Below are 24,813 nucleotides of genomic sequence, written 5' to 3' on the forward strand. Positions count from 1 at the left end.
CGCCTGATGTCCAGATTCGAGTCTTCATATGGGTACAATGTGTGAAGTCCCTTTGCGGTGCCCCGTGGTGTTGCTAGAATATTGCAAAAAGCGGCGTAAAACCATACTCACTCACACACGAACGAACGTGTGGATTTGCAGCTGAAAGCATTTAAAAAAACAACGAAAACATTAAACAATTATCGACGAAATGCTTAGTGATGAAAAACGATTTTGTGTTCAGGTGAAATTAATTTGAAACACAAAACAACGTAGCTTATACGATAATACTTTTAAGTTTCACATTCTTAGAATTCGGACAGCAAGATGAAGCTCCAGTAAAATATTGCTCTCACCAAGTACTGTTGATCATGTCTGAGATTTTTGAAAACGTGAAGAAAACAGTATAAGGCACACAAACATTATATAAACATATTAACTGCATAATCCCGTCAGATTTCCATAACATCGAGTGTGTTTCAAAACGTATCGACCGAGCGAAGGTTTTTTTCCGGATTCGTGCCGATCCGACTTTTCACAGCTGCTGTGATCAGCTGGTGAGTTTCCTTGTTATTATTTTGTGTCGAGCGTGCGAACACACATCACACAACTGATGTCATGTGATCCATGTTGATTCGGGATACATCTAGCTAAAAACAGGTAATTCTGTACAGATATTAATTCGTTCGTATTAAGCGTATAGCGATATACACCGGCTGTGATAATGTCCTAACTTGGGACCCAAGGCAACAATGAACATGAACCTCACTCCATCAGAACTTGCCTATTCCTCTGCAGTAGATATCCGCAATATATCTGGCTATCATAGTTATCTAGTTATCATTGACAGTCGTGTAACCATAGAACGGTCATGATAGGTACAGGCTTTAGCGTTAGAAGGACACCGAAAAAGCAAAAACTTCTAGCCCTAAGAAAGATAATAACATGTTCTCAGGTATTCTGTTGTGTGATTACCACTGTACTGCAGTAGGAATATATTTACAGTAAACTGCGGTTATAATGAACTGAAAGGAACCACTAATTTTAGTTTGTTATAACCGTAATTTGATATAAGCATATATACAGCAAATGTACCGCAAATGGACAGGGCCAATAATAGTTTGTTATATCCGTCAGTTTGTTATAGTGAGTGAGTGAGTTGGGTTTAACGCCGCTTTTAACAGTATTCCAGTTATATCACGGCGTGTCAGCTTAATGTGTGAGGAAAGCCCGAAGTGATGCAGGTCTCAGACGTTTACCACTTCGGTGAAACCCACGAGCACGGGTATGGTTCTGACAAATCTAGAAACGTAATGGGGCGAACCATGATTCGAACCCACAATCATAGGTTTCTGGCGTGCCCAAGGGACGCAACTCTGCACAGCGAATCGGGGCGCCTTGGACGACTGGGCCACCCGTGCCACCCAGTTTGTTAAAAGCATATATACCGCATATATATATAAATATACCATAAATATACCATAAATATACCATAAATATACAGCAAATAGAGAGGATGAAAATACATTTCGTTATATCCGTCAGTTTGTTGTTAGCGTGTTCGTTATAAACGTAGTTTACTGTATTCAGTTATTCAGAGTTGACAGGTAAGGAGTAGTTATGGATCGACTCGTTCTGTTGGTGAAGTATTGTCTCAGTAGAGACTGTGTATTGATCGTATCTGCCTATGGCCTTTGGTCCCATTAACTACCTGGATACATGCGTTGATCTAGATATTATGGTTAATGAATGTCGAACATATTGAAGGTGTAAGAGTTCGAAGTCCAAATCAGCTGAGTGGTTGTGAAATGTAGCGATGCACTGCTATGCTTTTTCTATTCGGTGTCTACTTTGTGCTATTGCATAGCTATGATTCATGAATATGGTGAATGTCATTTTAAAAAAACAGTTCAAATTACCATTCTTATTGTGAGGTAGGCAAATTGTGACACTGCTGGTGTTGGTCGCTTCACATAAAAGAATAATTGATGTCATTGAACTTTTAGATATTTTAATCACGTATGATTAAAACTTGTACCTTTCATGGAATCATGACATCTCTATGTTTGCTAACAAATACTTTTGCAAATTGATAAAAACATTAGCATTTATATATTCCCCTCTCATTTAAGGATTGACTGTGTATTTTTTTTAGTTCATTGAGGTATGAATCGAAAGACCGATGTGCAAACTGTATGAACCCGCGTAGCGGATTCTTACAAAAGTTTGCACATCGGCTGACCTTTTGCAATCACCACTGCTATTGTATTTTATACTGCTATTATGACTGTACTGCCGTCACATTTTCTACTCGGTACTGCCACTCAAATGTGTATTGCCATTGTTATTACTCTTCAGAACATTGTATTGATTTGTAAACCTAATTAATTGTTAATTGTACACCGTTAATAATTTTGTTTGTTGTTTGTTGGTTTCATGCCAAATTCTTTTGGTACAGATTTCTGGGTTAACTTATTGTTAACCCGTAACACATGAAAACGCCTACTCCCTCTCAACCCTTCCCCCCAAAAAATTCAAAGTTAAATGAGTAATGGCTACCCGCTGGGTCGGGGGACAATTCAGCCATAAACTTCACCCCCCATCTCCCAGACACAAGGACAACTGTCACAAGCCTGCAATGTCTGACCCTTTCCCCATGTTGAAGCATATTGAATAAAACTTACCTTGTACTTACTTAACTTTTGTTGAAAAAACAAGACAACATTGCCAACATAAGACTTTAATACAACATACAATATAATTGTGACATGAACTATAATAAAGGCATGGTGCCGAAAACTCTGATTGAAAACAGGACAACATTTGTACTGTCCATTCTCTGAATTACACAAAACTTCATGAGAGCATTTCATCGGTAATTGAGATCGATACTGTCAGTAGGAATAATCCTTACTATTTACTTTTAATCATGAAATTATAAAAGCTTGTCACGCCTAGCTCAGCATATCAATCGGTCAAAAGTCTGACTACTTTAACATACCATCTGTCAAATTGAAATTTTATTGGTCTCTGACTGGTGACCGACTGAAACCCTGAATGCACATGAAAAATGTAAAAATCCCAAAAGTATAACTAGGGCTAGGACGTTACACTAACTGTGCGATCTGATATGTTTCATGATACCTTTGTCACGATCCTATATATATCCCGTGTAGACAGGATGGCCAAATACCTGACACGCTAACTGTTTACAGTTGGCAGTGTCAAGAATGGCGCAATAGATGAAAATATTTATGTTTTCACGACTCATTTTCACTAGTAATTAGTGTTTGGTGTACCATTTTTATAGAATACATTTAACATTGTTTAAGGTAAGAAATTGATACTTTTTATTTTGTGAGTGATTGTGAAAATTGAGTTTGATTATTGTTTCATTAAAGCCGAGCCTGATAATCACCATCTTCCCGAGGCAAGGGAGTTAACTGACTTTAAAAATCTAGTTTCCACCTTGTTTGAACTAGCGAAGTGCATAAAATCACTTGAGCAACTTGATTAAAAACATGAAAAGATTTGGAAAATATCTGTTGACGCCCAGTTGATGGTATACATGCTCTGCAAATCCTGCAATCGAATGAATTAGGCACAACGGTTGCCATGTTGTTTATGAACCGGATGTTGATTTCATTATGGGGTTTTGATTGGACTATGCATAGACTTGTTTGTCCAGCCCCAATATGACTATGATTCCAGCCTAGTTCGGCAAGGGTGGAAACTGGACTTGTCTCAAGAAGATGCAAGTCTCCATGAATTCTGCTGCAGTGAATAATGACAGATTTTAAGTACTTCCCACCACAACCTTTGCTAATGAATTTTTTTTATTCCCCTGCGTATACAGTCACCATCCACGATCCACGACACGATGAAGGAGTGGACGATGGAATGGCTGAGTGGCGTGTACAGCCGAATGAACCAGGGGGTGACGTGGCGGGAGGTGGGCGTGTACTTGACAGTAGGGGGCAGCACATGGTTGCTGTACAAGACACTTGTCAAGCCGTTCCTCTCCCCGCTCAGACAGGTAACTTCACAGATTACAAGTCAAGACAGATCATCGCCAAAACAAAACCAGTGATTGTTTCAGTGTTTGTTAATGTGATTATTAGCGTTTGTTACAGTGACTGTTACAGTGTTAAACTGATTGTTACAATGCTAAACTGATTGTTACAATGTTAAACTGATTGTTACAATGCTAAACTGATTGTTACAATGCTAAACTGATTGTTACAATGCTAAAGTGATTGTTACAATGCTAAAGTGAAAGTGATTGTTACAATGCTAAAATGATTGTTACAATGTTCAAGTGATTGTTACAATGTTAAAGTGATTGTTCGATGCTAAAGTGATTGTTACAATGTGTAAGTGATTGTTACAATGCTAAAGTGATTGTTACAATGCTAAACTGATTGTTACAATGTTAAAGTGTTTGTTACAATGCTAAAATGATTGTTACAATGCTAAAGTGAAAGTGATTGTTACAATGCTAAAGTGATTGTTACAATGTTAAAGTGATTGTTACAATGCTAAAGTGATTGTTACAATGTTAAAGTGATTGTTACAATGCTAAAGTGATTGTTACAATGTTAAAGTGATTGTTACAATGCTAAAGTGATTGTTACAATGTTAAAGTGATTGTTACAATGTTAAAGTGATTGTTACAATGCTAAAGTGATTGTTACAATGTTACAGTGATTGTTACAATGCTAAAGTGATTGTTACAATGCTAAACTGATTGTTACAATGTTAAAGTGTTTGTTACAATGCTAAAATGATTGTTACAATGCTAAAGTGAAAGTGATTGTTACAATGCTAAAGTGATTGTTACAATGTTAAAGTGATTGTTACAATGCTAAAGTGATTGTTACAATGTTAAAGTGATTGTTACAATGCTAAAGTGATTGTTACAATGCTAAAGTGATTGTTACAATGTTAAAGTGATTGTTACAGTGCTAAAGTGATTGTTTCAATGCATGTTACAGTGATTGGATTACTGGCTTGTTGTCTTCAGTGATATGGATATTAGTTAATGAGTTAGTTTGATATTTCACAGGTGTTTCCTTGGCTATTGGATGATTGACCAAAGTGATGCAGGTCTTAGATGTTTACAACTAAACTAATGAGCCCAGTATAATACTTGTACATTAACGAGGCGAATCTGGAATTCAAACCCACAATCATAGGTTTCTGGCAGTAACCAACTAAGGGATGCAACTCTGGACACCAAATTGTGGCACTTGAGTGACTGGGTCCCCCATGCCTCCTCTAGATGTATGTATTAGATGGTGCATGAACCTCAGCATGTGTCCCTCCTGCCTACAGATACCTGGCCCCCCTTACAAGCCTGTCGTGGGGAACATGTTTGATGCCCTCCGAGCTGAAGCCATGAGCAACACTATAGAGTAAGTGATGAGACTTTGTGGACCTGTTCTGGCAGGTGGTGTCTGGGACATCATCGTGCCTCGCCGCGAGGTGGAAGGGGGATAGAGGAATGGGTGCTGTCTGTCTGTCTGTCTGTCTGTCAGTCAGGTTTCGTTTCCGGCGCATAGCTGAAAAACCATGAGAGATAAATTAACCAAATTTGGTACATAGATAGGTCTAGTGGTGAACTGGTTCCTTTTGAATGTTTGGGACTTTGAAAAAATTATTTTCTGAGTTTCCATGGCAATGACTTTAACTTTGACTGAAAATGGCAGTTGTGCCCCTTTCCGGAGCAGATTTTGAAAATTTATCAACAAACTTGGCACATATAGGTCTATAAACCTGAGGTTTAACAAAAAACTAAACAACCGATTGATGTCCTACATAAAATTAAAAGAATTGTGAAGCAGTGTTAAAAAAAAAATAATTCTTACTCAAACAAAATCCCAGGCCTCTTTCAATATGTGGCACTGTAAGAATCTGTAGTACAAGAGAAAAACATGATCTGGCCTAAATGTAAAACTTGGAAAACCAAGCTACTGACAAAAAACCTTGTACAGACCCACTTGGTTCGAAGGGTCAGGATCAGTGACCTGCTTGATTGTGTCTTGTCATAGTCTGTTTTAATGTTGCTCATGACGTCAATCAGTGGTTATCTGGTTAGGAACAGGTGGTGGTGAAGTGGCTGTACTTTTACTGACAGCAGGAGTCAGAAGGATGAACTCTCTAACACGTATGCCAAATAAAATACAATCTCATTAAAATCAGATCTTAGTTCACGCTTCCGCTAAACAAAGATATGAAGACGTCCCATTACGGGTTACGTCAGACCTACCTTTGGCAAACTCTGACCGACCAATGGAATTACTGACAAGAAGTCGACATTAGCGAATCAGAAGGCAGCTTTCTCGTGCTTAACGGCACTAATTTCAAATTGGCGACTTCGTTTCGAAACATATTTTGACAAATTCTCGCTTTGAAATTTGAAACCTGAACAAAAGAACATTCTCGAATGGCTAATATATGGTCTAGATTGTATAGATTCAGTCATTAAGCCCGTAACTATTGTTGGGATGATAAGCGACGCTCTGATTGGTCGGATGAAAGGTCGTTCTGACGTGACCCCAAACAGGATGTCCTCAGATCTTTGTTTAGTGGTAGCGAGAACTAAGATCTGATTTTAATGAGATTGAACAAAATATTATTTGTCACAATGTTTCATTCTGTAAATGTCAACCTGTTTTGGTGAATGTTTCCACGTATGTCCACGTAATTTCAAATTGGCGACTTCGTTTCGAAACATATTTTGACAAATTCTCGCTTTGAAATTTGAAACCTGAACAAAAGAACATTCTCGAATGGCTAATATATGGTCTAGATTGTATAGATTCAGTCGTTAAGCCCGTAACTATTGTTGGGATGATAAGCGACGCTCTGATTGGTCGGATGAAAGGTCGTTCTGACGTGACCCCAAACAGGATGTCCTCAGATCTTTGTTTAGTGGTAGCGAGAACTAAGATCTGAATTTAATGAGATTGAACAAAATATTATTTGTCACAATGTTTCTTTCTGTAAATGTCAACCTGTTTTGGTGAATGTTTCCTCGTATGTCCAGGTGGATGACGACATACAAGTCTCGCATCATCCGATACTACTTCCTGTACGGCGAGGGGCGTGTCCTCGTGGCTGACCCTGACCTTGTCAAGTACATCAGCGTCACCAACAGCAAGAACTATGGCAGAGTTGGATCGTATGTCACACAAATTAAATTTCTCACTGAATTGTGGTTTTCAGGGCAGATTAGGCAACTGGTTCATATTTTTGACTATTTTACACTAACATGTACTGGAAAATTACTGAGTGCCGCATTAAACAACCTAAAACATTTCAGTTCATTGTAATCATTAAACAGTTCGAGTGAGTTCCAAATGTTACCTATCGTAGTGTCAAGGCAATGTGTGCAACTATCTGAGTTGTTGCAGGAGCATCAACTTCCGGAGCCTGGCAAGGAGGTTTGTGTTGTTCATGGATGGAGACGAGCACCACGCCCTCAGGAAGGTCATGAACCCTGCCTTCTCACTCAGCACTGTTGAAAGTAGGTGGCGCTGTTTGAACCAGATCTAAGGCAAATGTGGATAAGGTCAGGAGACTACTGAGGCGGAATACATGTATACTAGATCCTGAAATAGTCCTGATACGATTCTAACAGCACTACGACAGAGGGATTGTATCGGACCTAGGAAGATGTGTCATTATACCATCAATCCAGGAAGATCTGGGGTAGAAAACTGCTGCAAAAACAGAACATGCTGTTACCACTTTAGTTTTGGTACAGAATCATTTTAGAAATGCAAGACAATTGCTTCATGATCTTTGAGTTTGCGGCCTGTAAGCATGCCGAGTACTGCATTCAGTTTTTGATATTTGGAGACCCCCCCCATTTAACTTGTGACCCCACAAAAATTACAGACTCTGAGTTCCCTTGACCCCCCAAAATAAATAACCCAGGAAAATCCCTATAAACAAACGAGAATAACTTCAGTATATGCTTCTATTTTAATCATCATTTATGTATTATCATTTAATTCCTGATAAAGTTCTTATCTAGTAATTTTGGATAAATAGATTAATGTTTCTTCTACTGTTGACATATTGTTGAATCAGTGGCGTGTTGTCCTGCAGGCTTCATTCCAACGTTTGTGAAACGCGCAGAGGACATTGTGGCCATGTGGGATGCGGCGGTCACACAGCAGGGTCATGTGACTCAAGTGGACGCTCAGATGACCATGATGAGGCTGGTGAGGCTAGAGATTTGATAAAGATGTTGGAGCAGGTTTCAGGGGCTGCCTTGTGTTTGTTGGACCAGCATCTATCAACCCCAGGCACTTTTCTTGAGAAGTTCACTTTTGTCTCTATCCCTAATGTTTCTGGTGTATGATAGACGAACGTTGACTTGAAGCTCAAGGTAACTTTTTTTCAAATAAGCATAAAGGAGTATAATAACTTAAATCATTTGAGGATGTGATACCAATTTATGTGGTACTTTAATATCAGGTTGGGGAGATGGAACATAACAATAGGTATTCACTTTTAGTAGAAAGGTGGCCAAGTTCTGATTAAATGGCCCCAAGGACTGGTCCTTTTGTCTGACATGCATCCTTGTTATCAATCCAATGACTGGTCCCTGTGTCTGACATGCATCCTTGTTATCACCCCAATGACTGGTCCCTGTGTCTGACATGCATCCTTTTTATCACCCCAATGACTGGTCCTTTTGTCTGACATGCATCCTTTTTATCACCCCAATGACTGGTCCCTGTGTCTGACATGCATCCTTTTTATCACCCCAATGACTGGTCCCTGTGTCTGACATGCATTCTTGTTATCACTCCAATGACTGGTCCCTGTGTCTGACATGCATCCTTGTTATCACCCTAATGACTGGTCCCTGTGTCTGACAGGTATCCTTGTTATCACTCCAATGACAGGCCCCTGTGTCTGACAGGTATCCTTGTTATCACCCCAATGACTGGTCCCTGAGTCTGACATGCAACCATGTTATCACCCCAATGACAGGTCCCTGTGTCTGACAGGTATCCTTGTTATCACTCCAATGACAGGCCCCTGTGTCTGACAGGTATCCTTGTTATCACTCCAATGACAGGCCCCTGTGTCTGACAGGTATCCTTGTTATCACCCCAAGGACTGGTCCCTGTGTCTGACATGCAACCATGTTATCACCCCAATGACTGGTCCCTGTGTCTGACATGCATCCTTGTTATCACCCCAATGACTGGTCCCTGTGTCTGACATACATCCTTGTTATCACCCCAATGACTGGTCCCTGTGTCTGACATGCATCCTTTTTATCACCCCAATGACTGGTCCCTGTGTCTGACATGCATTCTTGTTATCACTCCAATGACTGGTCCCTGTGTCTGACATGCATCCTTGTTATCACCCTAATGACTGGTCCCTGTGTCTGACAGGTATCCTTGTTATCACTCCAATGACTGGCCCCTGTGTCTGACAGGTATCCTTGTTATCACCCCAATGACTGGTCCCTGAGTCTGACATGCATCCCTGTTATCACCCTAATGACTGGCCCCTGAGTCTGACATGCATCCTTGTTATCACCCCAATGACAGGTCCCTGTGTCTGACAGGTATCCTTGTTATCACTCCAATGACAGGCCCCTGTGTCTGACAGGTATCCTTGTTATCACTCCAATGACAGGCCCCTGTGTCTGACAGGTATCCTTGTTATCACCCCAAGGACTGGTCCCTGTGTCTGACATGCAACCATGTTATCACCCCAATGACTGGTCCCTGTGTCTGACATGCATCCTTGTTATCACCCCAATGACTGGTCCCTGTGTCTGACATACATCCTTGTTATCACCCCAATGACTGGTCCCTGTGTTTGACATGCATCCTTGTTATCACCCCAGATGGCCCCTGTGTTTGACATGCATCCTTGTTATCACCCCAAGGACTGGTCCCTGTGTCTGACATGCTTCCTAGTTATCACCCCAATGACTGGCCCCTGTGTCTGACATGCATCCTTGTTATCACCCCAATGACAGGTCCCTGTGTCTGACAGGTATCCTTGTTATCACTCCAATGACTGGTCCCTGAGTCTGACATGCATCCTTGTTATCACCCTAATGACTGATCCCTGAGTCTGACATGCATCCTTGTTATCACCCTAATGACTGGTCCCTGTGTCTGACATGCATCCTTGTTATCACCCTAATGACTGGTCCCTGTGTCTGACAGGTATCCTTGTTATCACTCCAACTTCAGGCCCCTGTGTCTGACAGGTATCCTTGTTATCACTCCAATGACTGGTCCCTGAGTCTGACATGCATCCTTGTTATCACCCCAATGACAGGCCCCAGTGTCTGACAGGTATCCTTGTTATCACCCCAATGACGGCCCCTGTGTCTGACATGCATCCTTGTTATCACCCCAAGGACTGGTCCCTGTGTCTGACATGCTTCCTAGTTATCACCCCAATGACCGGCCCCTGTGTCTGACATGTATCCTTGTTATCACCCCAATGACTGGTCCCTGAGTCTGACATGCATCCTTGTTATTGCCCTAATGACTGGTCCCTGTGTTATCCAGACGCTGGACCTCATCTGTGAGTGTGGGTTTGACTACCAACTGCACGCTGTGGAGAACCCAACAGCTGCTGGAGTCCAGAGTTTCCGACGGATCCTGCAGGGCAGTAGACTCAGGTCAGTACATTCAGGGCCACAGTGTCAGGTCAACAAAATGAAGCTGGTTAAATCAGTTAAATCGTATTGTGGAAACAGATCAACCGCCTCCGTGGTCTAGTGGTAGAGCGTCTGCCTGGAGAGTGGAATGTCCCGGGTTCGATCCCCAGCCGGGTCATACTAAAAGATGTTAAAAGATGGTACTTGTTGTTACCCTGTCTGGTGCTTGGCATTAAGGGGCTAAAACAAGGTCTGGTCGGCTCGGAGTCAGTATACTGTGTCTGAGGGGGGTATTCATGTTAAACTGCGGCATAGTATCTCAGTGGGCTAGCACTATAAATCAGCATCAGTCCGGACTAGTACAAGCAGCCACACAAACACACACGTACATGCATGTCGCTATATAAGTGCAATAATATGCACCTCACCTCACATAACCAGATCAGTTAAATCAGAACTGTAGTTCCAGATCAGTAAAGGTGTGGTCTCTCAGGTCAGAGCACAGCAGCATGTATTCTAACAACATTCCAGATTGATGCAGATGATTCCATTCTTCCGTTCACTTCCGACCCAAGAGAACCGACAACTGTGGCAGGACAACAAGACGTTTGTGTCCGCCATCACGGACATGATCAGCAAGAAGAGGACCCAGCTGGAGAACACACAACTTGGTCAAGGTGAGCTTATGACCTTCAGCAGCTGCTTTAGCCATCTTGTTTGTTGTTCTGTTCTAAGTACAAGACTGAGAAGTATCTACATTTGCTTTTCGTTAGAGGTGACTTAATTGATCTGGTGATCGCCGACTTATTTGACTGTCTGTCATCATGGGTCTTTGCCCATCATGGGGCACGGGTGGCCCAGTTGTCTAAGGCGCCGCAATTCGCTGTGCAGAGTTGCGTCCCTTGGGCACGCAAGAAAGCTATGATTGGGGGTTCGAATCTTGGTTCGCCCTGATTATGTTTCTAGGTTTGTCAGCACCATACCCGTGCTCGTGGGTTTCACCGAAGTGGTAAATCTCTAAGACCTGCATCACTTCAAGCTTTCCTCCCACATTAAGCTGATATAACTGGAATACTGTTAAAAGCGGTGTTAAACCTAACTCACTAACTCACTCACTCACTTTGCTCATCATATCAATCACTGGTTTGTCTTGTCATACTCAACTATTTACCGGCAGCAGTCATATACCTGGAATTGTGCTGACAGCAATGGCATCTGTAAATTTTGTTTGTATACCAATGTTTTAGTTGTCAATATTAAGGTCAGTAGTTACATGACAGTTATTGCCAGCACCTATGTTGTGCAACATATGTGATTGTTGTGTCTCTGCCTGTAGAGGCTAGGAATAGGTTGGTTTCCCTTGTGTCTGATTGTTGTGGCTAGGAATACCTTGGTTTCTCTAGTGTTTGATTGTTGTGGCTAGGAATAGGTTGGTTTCTCTAGTGTTTGATTGTTGTGGCTAGGAATAGGTTGTTTTCCCTTGTGTCTGATTGTTGTGGCTAGGAATAGGTTGTTTTCCCTTGTGTCTGATTGTTGTGGCTAGGAATAGGTTGTTTTCTCTAGTGTTTGATTGTTGTGGCTAGGAATACCTTGGTATCTATAGTGTCTGATTGTAGTGGCTAGGAGTACCTTGGTATCTATAGTGTTCGATTGTTGTGGCTAGGAGTACCTTGGTATCTATAGTGTCTGATTGTAGTGGCTAGGAGTACCTTGGTATCTATAGTGTTCGATTGTTGTGGCTAGGAGTACCTTGGTATCTATAGTGTCTGATTGTAGTGGCTAGGAGTACCTTGGTATCTATAGTGTTTGATTGTTGTGGCTAGGAATAGCTTGGTTTCTCTAGTGTTTGATTGTTGTGGCTAGGAATAGCTTGGTTTCTCTTGGGTCTGATTGTTGTGGCTAGGAATAGGTTAGTTTCTCTAGTGTTTGATTGTTGTGGCTAGGAGTACCTTGGTATCTATAGTGTTTGATTGTTGTGGTTAGGAATAGGTTGGTTTCTCTAGTGTTTGATTGTTGTGGCTAGGAATAGGTTGGTTTCTCTAGTGTTTGATTGTTGTTGCTAGGAATACCTTGGTTTCTATAGTGTCTGATTGTAGTGGCTAGGAATAGCTTGGTTTCTCAAGTGTCTGATTGTTGTGGCTAGGAATAGCTTGGTTTCTCAAGTGACTGATTGTTGTGGCTAGGGCTGGTTATCGATATGGATTACTCAGATCGATTATCGGTAGTCACATATCGATCAATAATCGATAAATATCAAAGAATTCTATTTTGGTAAAATGACATTACAGAAAAATGGCAATTCACTTCTCCGGAGACTCAGTGTTTCAACAATACGCACGTTACATCGCATTTTTAGCGATGAACAATCTGAGTTTACGATTCATGTCGTCAAAGACAATTATTATTTGTATAAAGTGAGAATACCGTATTTTCTTGAGTATTCCTTTTAATATTGTTTTTATTAATTTCGGCGAAATCGTGTGTGAAGCGATCGGAAGATCGCACAACTCACCGTTATTAACAGCAACCACGGTCAGAATACCGCTATTGACGTCTTGAAACGAACTTTAGTTGACAGAGAATGGATACATATATCATAAATGACATACTTTGACTCGTTAAAAGTCATATTTGTTTTTGTTTGACGATTCTATGTCAACATGAAATTCTCGCGATCACGCGATCACGTGCGCGTGAGCCTTGACGGTGACTGGTCAGACTGGGTCCATGTAAAAAATAATACCTGGGAATAGCGATCAGCTGCTTCGCTTAGGGTTATTATCTATTTTAAATATGTTTAGTAAAGGCTGCATATAATTAAGAAAATAATGGAATATATTATTCTTGATAAAGAAAATAGTTTCATATACAATTTTTGCCGATCCTTGCATTAAAAATCCTATTAAGTTATATCATTGGGTGTGTCTTGACCGAATCACCGGTCGATTCCAAGAAAACGTGTGTACAGCTGATCGCTGTTTCCGGCTTAGTTTACGAGAAAATACACAAGGTAATCTTAATCCCTGGATATAAAACAATGCCTAGCAGAACAATAAATACTATTTAAACGGTAAATAAACATGTCTGATGATTTTTTATCTCAAATTTCGAATTTGTACTGACGAAGTTTCTCATCACCCGTTCGTGTGCCGGACTTCGCTGAAAGGGTACGGTGAAATTTTTTCTGCGCACAATATTCAAATTTCTTTTTTTCCAAAATATTGAACCCGCTAGAGGGGGGGGCGCATTATACATGGGTGCGCACTGTACTCAAGAAAATACGGTAATTGAGAAATTAAATGTAATTTCACCTGATATAGTCGTTTGTCATTTATGTACAGTATTCACGAAACTATTCAGATAAAAAATCATTAAATATTCCGCCATTGTGAATGTCAGGTGTGTACAGGTGTGTGCTACGTAGTAGGTTGTACTTGGTTCACAGGTGTGATACGTATTAGATTGGGTGGCAGACTGATATTAAACAAACATCGTGCGATTATAACGGGGAAATTAGGAATTTTTGCTACCATATCGTAAAAATGTCAAACCCCACGTGGACCTCACGTGGGCTGTGAGTTGAGAATACCGGGAAAAACGAAAACTATGATCATTGAAAAAATCGAAACAGACTGGAATACGTAGTTACCAAATAGACATAAAATTTGAAATTTTATGAAATAGAATGGGTTTCTCAAGTGTCTGATTGTAGTGGCTAGAAATACCTTGGTTTCTCAAGTGTGTGATTGTTGTGGCTAGGAATACCTTGGTTTCTCAAGTGTGTGATTGTTGTGGCTAGAAATACCTTGGTTTCTCAAGTGTGTGATTGTTGTGGCTAGGAATAGCTTGGTTTCTCAAGTGTGTGATTGTTGTGGCTAGAAATACCTGGGTTTCTCAAGTGTGTGATTGTTGTGGCTAGGAATACCTTGGTTTCTCTAGTGTGATTGTTGTGGCTAGGAATACCTTGGTTTGTCTTCTTTCTGATTGTTGTGGCTATAAATACCTTGGTTTCTCTAGTGTGATTGTTGTGGCTAGGAATACCTCGGTTTCTCAAGTGTCTGATTGTTGTGGCTAGGAATACCTTGGTTTGTCTTCTTTCTGATTGTTGTGGCTATAAATACCTTGGTTTCTCTAGTGTGATTGTTGTGGCTAGGAATACCTCGGTTTCTCAAGTGTCTGATTGTTGTGGCTAGGAATACCTTGGTTTGTCTTCTTTCTGATTGTTGTGGCTATAAATACCTTGGTTTCTCTAGTGTGATTGTTTTGGCTAGGAATAGCTTGGTTTCTCTAGTGTCTGATTGTTGTGGCTAGGGATACCTTGGTTTGTCTTCTTTCTGATTGTTGTGGCTATAAATACCTTGGTTTCTCTAGTGTGATTGTTGTGGCTAGGAATACGTTGGTTTCTCTTGTGTCTGATTGTTGTGGCTAGAAATACCTTGGTTTCTCTTGTGACTGATTGTAGAGGCTAGGAATACCATGGTCTGTCTTGTTTCTGATTGTTGTGGCTAGGAATACCGTGGTTTCTCTAGTGTCTGATAGTAGAGGCTAGGATAACGTGGTTACTATTGTGTCTCAGATGCTTGAGTCTAGAGAGTACATTCTGAGCATCCACTTCTCCATGACTGTTTCAGGAGTGGAACATAAGGGAGACCTGCTGTCCATCCTGTTCCAGGCCAGGGATGAGGACGGCAAGTCTCTCCAGGACAATGTCATCTTTGATCAGATTGCTGGCTTCCTGTTTGCTGGGTTTGAGGTGAGTTCAGTCCACCAAAGTGTGGCATTCAGTGGCACCTACTGGTGAAGACGCTGATGTTGCTGGAGGAGTTCCTGCTGTCCTCTGTACCTGTCTTTCACAAACCACCAGCACCCCACTGATGTAGATGCTGTTATTGTGGCTGGAGCAGCTCCTGAAATTTGCTCATGCACGGTTCCTCTCACAAATGTACCCTGCTGAAGATACTGTTGCTGTTGATGCTGGTGTAGTTTCAGCCGTCCACTCATGCACTGTGCCTGTCTGTCACACCAGCACCCCACTGATTTATATGCTGCTATTGTTGCTGGAGGGGCTCATCCACTGTACCTCTTTTCACAGACCACCAGCACCCTGTTGACGTGGACGTTGTTGCTGCTGGGGGAGCATCCCGCTGTCCAGGACAAGCTGCGATCAGAGATCCGGTCCCTGCTCCCGTCCTCCTCTGGTCAGCTGACCAGCCAAACGCTTGACCAGATGACCTTCCTCAACTGTGTGGTCAAGGAGTCCCTCAGGTCAGTGAGTGAGTGAGTGAGTGAGTGAGTATTTACGCCGCTTTTAGCAATATTCATGCAATATCACGGCGGAGGACACCAGAAATGGGCTTCACACATTGTACCCATGTCGGGAATCGAACCGGGGTCTTCAGCGTGACGAGTGAACGCTTTAACCACTAGGCTACCCGACCGCCCTCCCTCAGGTCAGAACACAGCAGCATACAGCAGCTTCCCAAACGTATTTGTGTCAAACAATTGACACACTTTTTAAAATCATACACAAGTTAATATATAAGTTGGTAAGGGGCACATATAGGACCAGGGTGCTTAATACAGTATATGACCTTGCTGATAGTTGATACATACAGTATGAATCAGTGGTCATGTTACATATCATCTTGTTTTTGACCAGGCTCCATTAAGTACAGTTGCTAACATATACCGTGAACCTATACCCATGCTTGCCGTAAGAGCCGACCATGCTTGTCGTAAGAGGCGACCATGCTTGTTGTAAGAGGCGACCATGCTTGTTGTAAGAGCCGACCATGCTTGTCGTAAGAGGCGACCATGCTTGTCGTAAGAGGCGACCATGCTTGTCGTAAGAGGCGACCATGCTTGTTGTAAGAGGCGACCATGCTTGTTGTAAGAGGCGACCATGCTTGTTTTAAGAGCCGACCATGCTTGTCGTAAGAGCCGACCATGCTTGTCGTAAGAGGCTACCATGTTTGTTGTAAGAGGCTACCATGTTTGTCGTAAGAGGCGACCATGCTTGTCGTAAGAGGCGACCATGGTTGTAAGAGGAGACCATGGTTGTAAGAGGAGACTATGGTTGTAAGAGCCGACCATGCTTGTGGTAAAAGCGACTGTCGTAAGAGGCGACCATGCTTGTTGTAAGAGGCAACCATGGTTGTAAGAGGAGACTATGCTTGTTGTAAGAGGCAACCATGCTTGTTGTAAGAGGCGACCATGGTTGTAAGAGGAGACTATGCTTGTTGTAAGAGGCAACCATGCTTGTTGTAAGAGGCGACCATGGTTGTAAGAGGAGACTATGCTTGTTGTAAGAGCCGACCATGCTTGTGGTAAAAGCGACTGTCGTAAGAGGCGACCATGCTTGTTGTAAGAGGCAACCATGGTTGTAAGAGGAGACTATGCTTGTTGTAAGAGGCGACCATGGTTGTAAGAGGAGACTATGCTTGTGGTAAAAGCGACTGTCGTAAGAGGCTACCATGTTTGTTGTAAGAGGCAACCATGTTTGTCGTAAGAGGCGACCATGCTTGTCGAAAGAGGCGACGAACAGGATCGGGTGGTCAGGCTCGCAGACTTGTTTGATGCATATCATCGTATTCCAATTGTGGACATTGATGCTCATTATGTCAATCACTGGATTGTCTGGTCTAGATTTGATTATTTACAGAACACCATCATATAGCTGGGAGATTGTCTGAGGAAACACATTTTCTGAATTAAAGAATCATGGACATGTATTTGTGTCAGATTGATGATATATACACGTTCCCAATGGTAATTTCCCAGGAAGCGCAATTTTCTCACTAATAGGGTCCTATTTAAAGAGGCTCACTGTGCTGTCAACAATATAGAAGGAAGGTAATCCTGAGCTTAGTCTTCATGTGCTCTCAATGTCAGAGATAATGGCTACCATAGAACCAGTTTCCTGCGTTTTTCTGACCCACTTAGATTTAAGATCATCGTTTATCGGTGGTTGCAGGTAAATATTTTTTGAATATAGAAAATAGATAGAATGTTTCAGAGCTACTTCACCTGATGAAGAGGGGCGGTCGGGTAGCCTAGTGGTTAAGCGTTCGCTCGTCACGCCGAAGACCCGGGTTCGATTCCTGACATGGGTACAATGTGTGAAGCCCATTTCTGGTGTCCCCCGCCGTGATATTGCTGGAATATTGCTAAAAGCGGCGTAAAACCATACTCACTCACTCACCTGATGAAGGAACAAGAAGTAGCTCTGAAACATTGTACAAAGAATATAAGAAGTTGCTATCCATAAAAAAGTGTCCTGTATTCATGTTCTCCCAACTTCTCAGTGCCTATCAAAAACTTGATAGAAGGGGGGGGGATTTCAAAATCAAGTTCAATTTAGTTTCATATAACAAACATTTTTGGTAATATTTACTTGGCAATAGTATGCCCCTTCTACACTGCTGCTTTTTTAAGGATCGTCATGTAAATGTTCAGCCTCAGTAGGGGTTGATGATAAAGTTTATACTTACATACTAGTCTGGGGCATTTATTGGAATAGGTGCTTAATACAGTGATTATTGCATAACTACACACACTCATAAGGTCTAGCTGTGTTGCTTTTATTGCCAGGATGTATCCACCAGTGTCTAATGTGTTCCGCCGGGCAATTAACGATGACAACGTGGGCGGCTACTTCATCCCCGCTGGTACCATCGTTGGCATCAGCATCGGGGGCCTGCACAGGTGAGTGACGACACCAGGTGTCCTCTTACCCCCACAGCATGGATTGTTGTGGAAAATGTTGATCACTGGATTATCTGGTCCAAACTCTTATTTACAGGCTATTCATTTGGCTGGGATATTACACATAAAAACCCCTGAATAATACTAAAATATCAGTTTTGCCCAACTCAGTCATTTCTGCATGTATTATGAAATTTGATATACAGTAACTATGTGGTATTGTTAACAGTAACTAGGTGGTGTTGATAACAGTAACTATGTGGTGTTGTTAACAGTAACTATGTGATATTGTTAACAGTAACTATGTGGTGTTGTTAACAGTAACTATGTGGTATTGTTAACAGTAACATGGTATTGTTAACAGTATGTGGTGTTGTTAACAGTAGCTATGTGGTGTTTTTAATAGTAACAATGTGGTATTGTTAACAGTAACTAATTGGTGTTGTTAACAGTAGCTATGTGGTGTTGTTAACAGTAACTATGTGATATTGTTACAGTAACTGTGGTATTGTTAACAGTAACTATGTGGTGTTGTTAACAGTAGCTATGTGGTGTTTTTAATAGTAACAATGTGGTATTGTTAACAGTAACTATGTGGTATTGTTAACAGTAACTATGTGGTATTGTTAACAGTAACATGGTATTGTTAACAGTATGTGGTGTTGTTAACAGTAGCTATGTGGTATTGTAACAGTAACTATGTGGTGTTGTTAACAGTAACTACGAGGGTTGTTAACAGTAACTATGTGGTGTTGTTAACAGTAATTATGTGGTGTTGTTAACAGTAACTATATGGTATTGTTAACAGTAACATGGTATTGTTAACAGTAACATGGTATTGTTACAGTAACTGTGGTATTGTTAACAGTAACTATGTGGTGTTGTTAACAGTAGCTATGTGGTGTTGTTAACAGTAACTATGTGGTATTGTTAACAGTAACATGGTATTGTTTACAGTATGTGGTGTTGTTAACAGTAGCTATGTGGTGTTGTTAATAGTAAATATGTGGCATTGTTACAGTAACTGTGGTATTGTTAACAGTAGCTATGTGGTGTTGTTAACAGTAGCTATGTGGTGTTGTTAACAGTAACTATGTGATATTGTTAAAAGTAACTATGTGATATTGTTAACAGTAACTTTGTTGTATTGTAACAGTAACTATGTGGTGTTGTTAACAGTAACTACGAGGGTTGTTAACAGTAACTATGTGGTGTTGTTAACAGTAATTATGTGGTGTTGTTAACAGTAACTATATGGTATTGTTAACAGTAACATGGTATTGTTACAGTAACTGTGGTGTTGTTAACAGTAGCTATGTGGTGTTGTTAACAGTAGCTATGTGATATTGTTAAAAGTAACTATGTGATATTGTTAACAGTAACTTTGTTGTATTGTAACAGTAACTATGTGGTGTTGTTAACAGTAACTACGAGGGTTGTTAACAGTAACTATGTGGTGTTGTTAACAGTAATTATGTGGTGTTGTTAACAGTAACTATATGGTATTGTTAACAGTAACATGGTATTGTTAACAGTAACATGGTATTGTTACAGTAACTGTGGTATTGTTAACAGTAACTATGTGGTGTTGTTAACAGTAGCTATGTGGTGTTGTTAACAGTAACTATGTGGTATTGTTAACAGTAACATGGTATTGTTTACAGTATGTGGTGTTGTTAACAGTAGCTATGTGGTGTTGTTAATAGTAAATATGTGGCATTGTTACAGTAACTGTGGTATTGTTAACAGTAGCTATGTGGTATTGTTAACAGTAACATGTTAACAACTGAACGAAATGAATACGGGAACAATGAAAAATATAGGGAAATAAACTTTGCTGTCTGTATATTTGAAATAGTGCGCATACAAATTTAACATGTCAGAATCAACTGTTGAGTTGTGTTTGTGTCAATTGTTTCCAACATGTATTTGGCTGGGAACCCATGATAGCATGTCAATTGACTGTCCACAACTTAGTGTTCCTTTCCATCAGTATATCATGCCGGTGTGATAACTGTGTGTACTGCAGTGGCTGCTGGTAGTGTGATGTGCATGTGTGTGTGCATGTGTGTGTGTGTGCATGTGTGTGTGTGCGTAGCCAGGAATGTCTGTATCATTGTTTAATATACTACTGAAGATTTGCTAAGGATGGTTATTTTGGTCCTTAGCAAAAGTTGAGTAGTATATAAACAAGTCTGTTATTTCTCTTGATTGTCCTACCTTACAATTTCACTCATCTTGCTGCAAGATTGCTGATGTGGCCTTAAGCAATAATCACCCACTCACTTTGCTTTTTTCAGACCTAATTTTGTATAATGTTGCAAAAAGATTCGGCTGAATACTACTCAAAAGACGTGAAAGAACATGCAATTGTTTTAGATGATTATGGTGAATCTGTCATGGCTGGTGGGTATTGAAACACACTCTACAATTGTAGGTGATCTTTATCTTGTTCTGAGTAGTATGTTCATTAAAACATAATTTTGTGTACGCAAGTTTTGAATTTTATGATCAAAACGAGAAATCTGAGAAATGTTTGATTTGTTCAAATGATGGTGAAGATCATTTTGACTCCCAACTCATCTGCAGACTCCCCGAGAACTGGGAGGACCCCAACACCTTCCGCCCCGAGCGCTTCCTCCAGGAGATCAACCCGTACAAGTTCCAGCCCTTCACCGCCGGCCCCTACATGTGTATCGGGCACCGCTTCGCCGTGACAGAAGCCAAGGCCATCCTCGTTACCTTACTGAACAACTTTAAGTTTGACATGGTTCCGGGCTATAAATACAGACGAGTGAGATATCTGACCATACAGCCACACCCACCTCTGGTGCTGAATGTGTCACGTGTGTGACCACACCCACTCGTAGTGCTCCATGTGTTGTGATAGCTGACCACAGCCACCCGTGGTGCTCCATGTGTTGTGATAGCTGACCACACCCACCTGTAGTGCTCCATGTGTTGTGATAGCTGACCACACCCACCCATAGTGCTCCATGTGTTGTGACAGCTGACCACACCCACCTGTAGTGCTCCATGTGTTGAGATAGCTGACCACACCCACCCATAGTGCTCCATGTGTTGTGATTGCTGACCACACCCACATGTAGTGCTCCACGTGTTGTGACTGCTGACCACACCCACCTGTAGTGCTCCATGTGTTGTGACTGCTGACCACACCCACCCATAGTGCTCCATGTGTTGTGATTGCTGACCACACCCACATGTAGTGCTCCATGTGTTGTGATTGCTGACCACACCCACCTGTAATGCTCCATGTGTTGTGATTGCTGACCACACCCACCTGTAATGCTCCATGTGTTGTGATTGCTGACCACACCCACCTGTAGTGCTCCATGTGTTGTGATTGTTGACCACATCAATGTGTGAAGCCCATTTGTGGTGTCTCCCACCGTGATTTTGCTGAAATATTGCTAACAGTGGCGTGTGGCGTAAGGCCCAACTAACTCACTCAAAAACGGGTATAAAATATGACTCACTCACTCACATAACTGTCTTATGCTGAATAATGAAAACATTCATTTAATAGAAGGCCGAACCTGTAGACTTAGACAAAGTATATTACCCAGGTATGTTAATTTCTGTCACAGTGATATGACAAGATGATTTGTTTACTAACTCACAGATTACTAATGCTAAAGGGGACACGGGTGGCCCAGTCGTCTAAGGCGCCGCAATTCGCTGTGCAGAGTTGCATCCCGTGCTTGTGGGTTTCACCGAAGTGGTAAACGTCTGAGACCTGCATCACTTCGGGCTTTCCTCACACATTAAGCTGACTCGCCGTGATATAACTGGAATACTGTCAAAAGCGGCGTAAAACCCAACTCACTCACTAATGCCAAACAGTGTACCTTCATGTGTATTATATTTGTGTGGTGAAATGAAATTACAGATTCCATTTTACCCCATGTCTTCAATTTCTCAGGGATGATGAATGTTTGTAAATACACAACATATGCAACAAATAAAATATTTATTTCCAACAGTATTAAAGTTTGTCATTTCTGTAACATGGAACAATTGAAAGAAATATTCAGAATGTCAAGAATCAACAGGTGCTTGCCGCACAGGATGTTTCTCAGTCCTCAAGCAACACATACTACTCCTACAGACATGTGTGTTTCATCCTTCAGGTATACTGCCATTATTAATTATTACAAGATTAGAAAATAACCTTGCGATGTTAATTATTTTTTCCCACATTATTCTATATTCAACTCTGACTTGTAATCATCTACTAATGAAGTTGGAAGTAGTTTTGTGGAGAGTATAATTATTATGTGTCTTTATGGTACCCTCTACCCAGAAACCTCTCTGCTAACTGATCAATGCCAGGAGTTTCATTCTTTTATAAAAAAGGACTGTGCTGACCAGAATTACAGACAAACTCTCCAACGCATGATACACACCTCAGTCAGTAATCAAGACTTCTGTACATCTACTTCATGATACAGTACTTCATTCACATTAACAACAACAAAACACACTCGATTACTTGCCTGTCAATGACCATCTTCAGGTCTGAACACATCTTGGAACAATCTTTGGTGAACAACTAGTCTGAGGAGTAAATGTAGATAAAGAATTCTTTGGTTTCTCAGGGACCAGGGCCCACTTGCACAAATCGATCTTAGCGGTAAGACTATCGTAAGCCTATGTTAAAAAGTTTAAGAGTTACGATCATCTTAGCGCTAAGATCGCTCTGTGCAAGTGGGCCCTGTTCCACAATTGATCTTAGCCCTAAGACAATCATAAGTCAGTCTTAAAATATTTGTGTTACGATTGTCTTCGTGCTAAGATAACTGAATGGAATAGCACACAGAATACACATCACTTGAAGGAGTCCTTCATATTTTTGGCAAGTCCGGACGGGAGTTTGAATGCCCTGGCCACGGCAGGTGATACCGGACAGCTGAGGGGTGAGAGTGGATTCGGAGAACCGTAAGCCATCAGTTTGGCCGACTTCTCTCGGAGAATTGACCGCCTTTTCTTCGCAACAGGGTCTGGTGTTACAGAGTTGTCCCCCTTGGATAGTTTTTCTCCCTGGTCTTCCATCGGTGAGAAGAGTTTCTGGAGGCACTCGGAGGGAAGGTCGGAGAAATACATCTGTGTGAACAAAGACGAGTGAGAATTCAGAAAATATTACTCATTTGTAGGACTGCATGGTACTGTCGCAATCTACAATATGCTTTTCAAACAATACATATTGCAATATTTCTTCTGTGTTCAGGTACAAAATGTATTGGGTAAGAAAATAAGTTTCATTATTATTTGTATCGTTTAACCTAAAGTCTACACAGAAATTCATTCTAACATGATGTTTCCCCTAGAAACTGATCGACAAAATGCAGGAAGTGTTGTTTCTCTCAGGTTGTTATCTCCCCTGTATCCATGACTACAAAATAGTGACCACTGACCATGCCGAGTAATATTTACCTCAACATGCCGAAAATAGGATCTGCATGTACAAACAGTGTCAATCACCATCAAGAACCTTTGCTCCAAATGTATCGCAATATCTTGCAATACTAATTTTTTGTCAGTACACCCTACTTTCTGTTTGTTTGTTTGTTTGTTTGTTTGTTTGTTGTTGTTTAACAAAGCACTCAGCAAAATTCCATACTAGCCTCAAGTCAGGTTTTATACCCATTTTGAGTGTGAGTTATAGTCTGGAAGTAAATTTAAGGTACTGACGTTTACTACAATATCTGAAAAACTATTGGACCTACTCCAGTCAAAGTTGGTATGAGATTATTAAACAGTCATACATAACTGGAGATTACATTTAAAGACAATCGGTGCATGAATAAAAAATCTGTCTATTTAGCTATCACTATATTTCATCAACAACCAGACCTGTTCGTCACAGGTGGAACGAGCATTCATTGTAACAGCCATCTGCATAATGCTACCCCTGCGTCACAGGGCCATATGACACAGTTGAACCAATCAACTCAACTCGGAAGGTTGCACAGGAATCACCACTTTCAGCAGTATCCAGCAATCTCAGGCGACTCTAGAAATGGGCTTCACACATTGTACCCATGTAGGGAACTGAACCCTGGTCTTCCACGTGATGAGTGAACCCATTTGAGTGAGTAGGGATTTACAAGGCTTTTAGGAATATTCCAGTCATATCACAGCAGAGATAAACATGAAATGAGCTCAACACATCTAACCATACAGGGTGGTCAGGCCCTAGTGTCAGAAGAAAACGATGTTGAGTAACAGAGTAACTGTTTTCCAGGAGATCTGAAGGTCAACACTTCAGACACGACCCACGCTGATCAGCAGTTGTGGCCACCAGATCCTTGGGCACGTTTCTGAGTTTGACGTGTGCACTCTGCCCAATATCTAGCAGTGAGTGAGTGAGTGAGTGAGTGAGTTGGGTTTAACGCCGCTTTTAACAGTTATATTGCGGCGAGTCAGCTTAATGTGGGAGGAAAGCTCGAAGT

At 41.2% G+C, this 24,813-nt stretch overlaps 2 protein-coding genes across 5 annotated transcripts in view; one reads left to right on the forward strand and one right to left on the reverse strand.

Moving 5' to 3' along the window:
* The first annotated feature begins 516 nt into the window (after window positions 1–516).
* LOC124152418 (cytochrome P450 3A6-like) lies at window positions 517–22,343 on the forward strand. 2 transcript variants are annotated; one of them, XM_046525350.2, is made up of 12 exons: window positions 517–639; window positions 3,827–4,015; window positions 5,314–5,393; window positions 7,028–7,162; window positions 7,395–7,507; window positions 8,095–8,210; window positions 10,542–10,654; window positions 11,165–11,310; window positions 15,265–15,386; window positions 15,726–15,898; window positions 18,224–18,337; window positions 20,927–22,343. In XM_046525350.2, exons 2-12 carry the CDS (start codon window positions 3,860–3,862, stop codon window positions 21,189–21,191), a joined length of 1,533 nt encoding a protein of 510 aa, XP_046381306.2. In that variant the 5' UTR covers window positions 517–639; window positions 3,827–3,859; the 3' UTR covers window positions 21,192–22,343. The 2 variants fall into 2 exon arrangements, with proteins under 2 accessions (XP_046381306.2, XP_048245524.1); XM_048389567.1 differs by having other exon boundaries at window positions 523–639; window positions 3,836–4,015.
* The window catches only part of LOC124152419, a 45,914-nt gene continuing 43,415 nt past the window's right edge, over window positions 22,315–24,813 (reverse strand). For all 3 annotated transcript variants that reach the window (XM_046525352.2, XM_048389566.1, XM_048389565.1), the window contains exon 28: window positions 22,315–23,464. In XM_046525352.2, coding sequence (XP_046381308.2) covers window positions 23,189–23,464 — 276 coding nt within the window. In that variant the 3' untranslated portion in view covers window positions 22,315–23,188. The remainder of the gene's footprint in view (window positions 23,465–24,813) is intronic.

The sequence above is a fragment of the Haliotis rufescens genome, unplaced genomic scaffold (assembly GCF_023055435.1).
Source record: "Haliotis rufescens isolate VD_foot unplaced genomic scaffold, xgHalRufe1.0.p SCAF_8, whole genome shotgun sequence".
Lineage (NCBI taxonomy): Eukaryota > Metazoa > Mollusca > Gastropoda > Lepetellida > Haliotidae > Haliotis > Haliotis rufescens.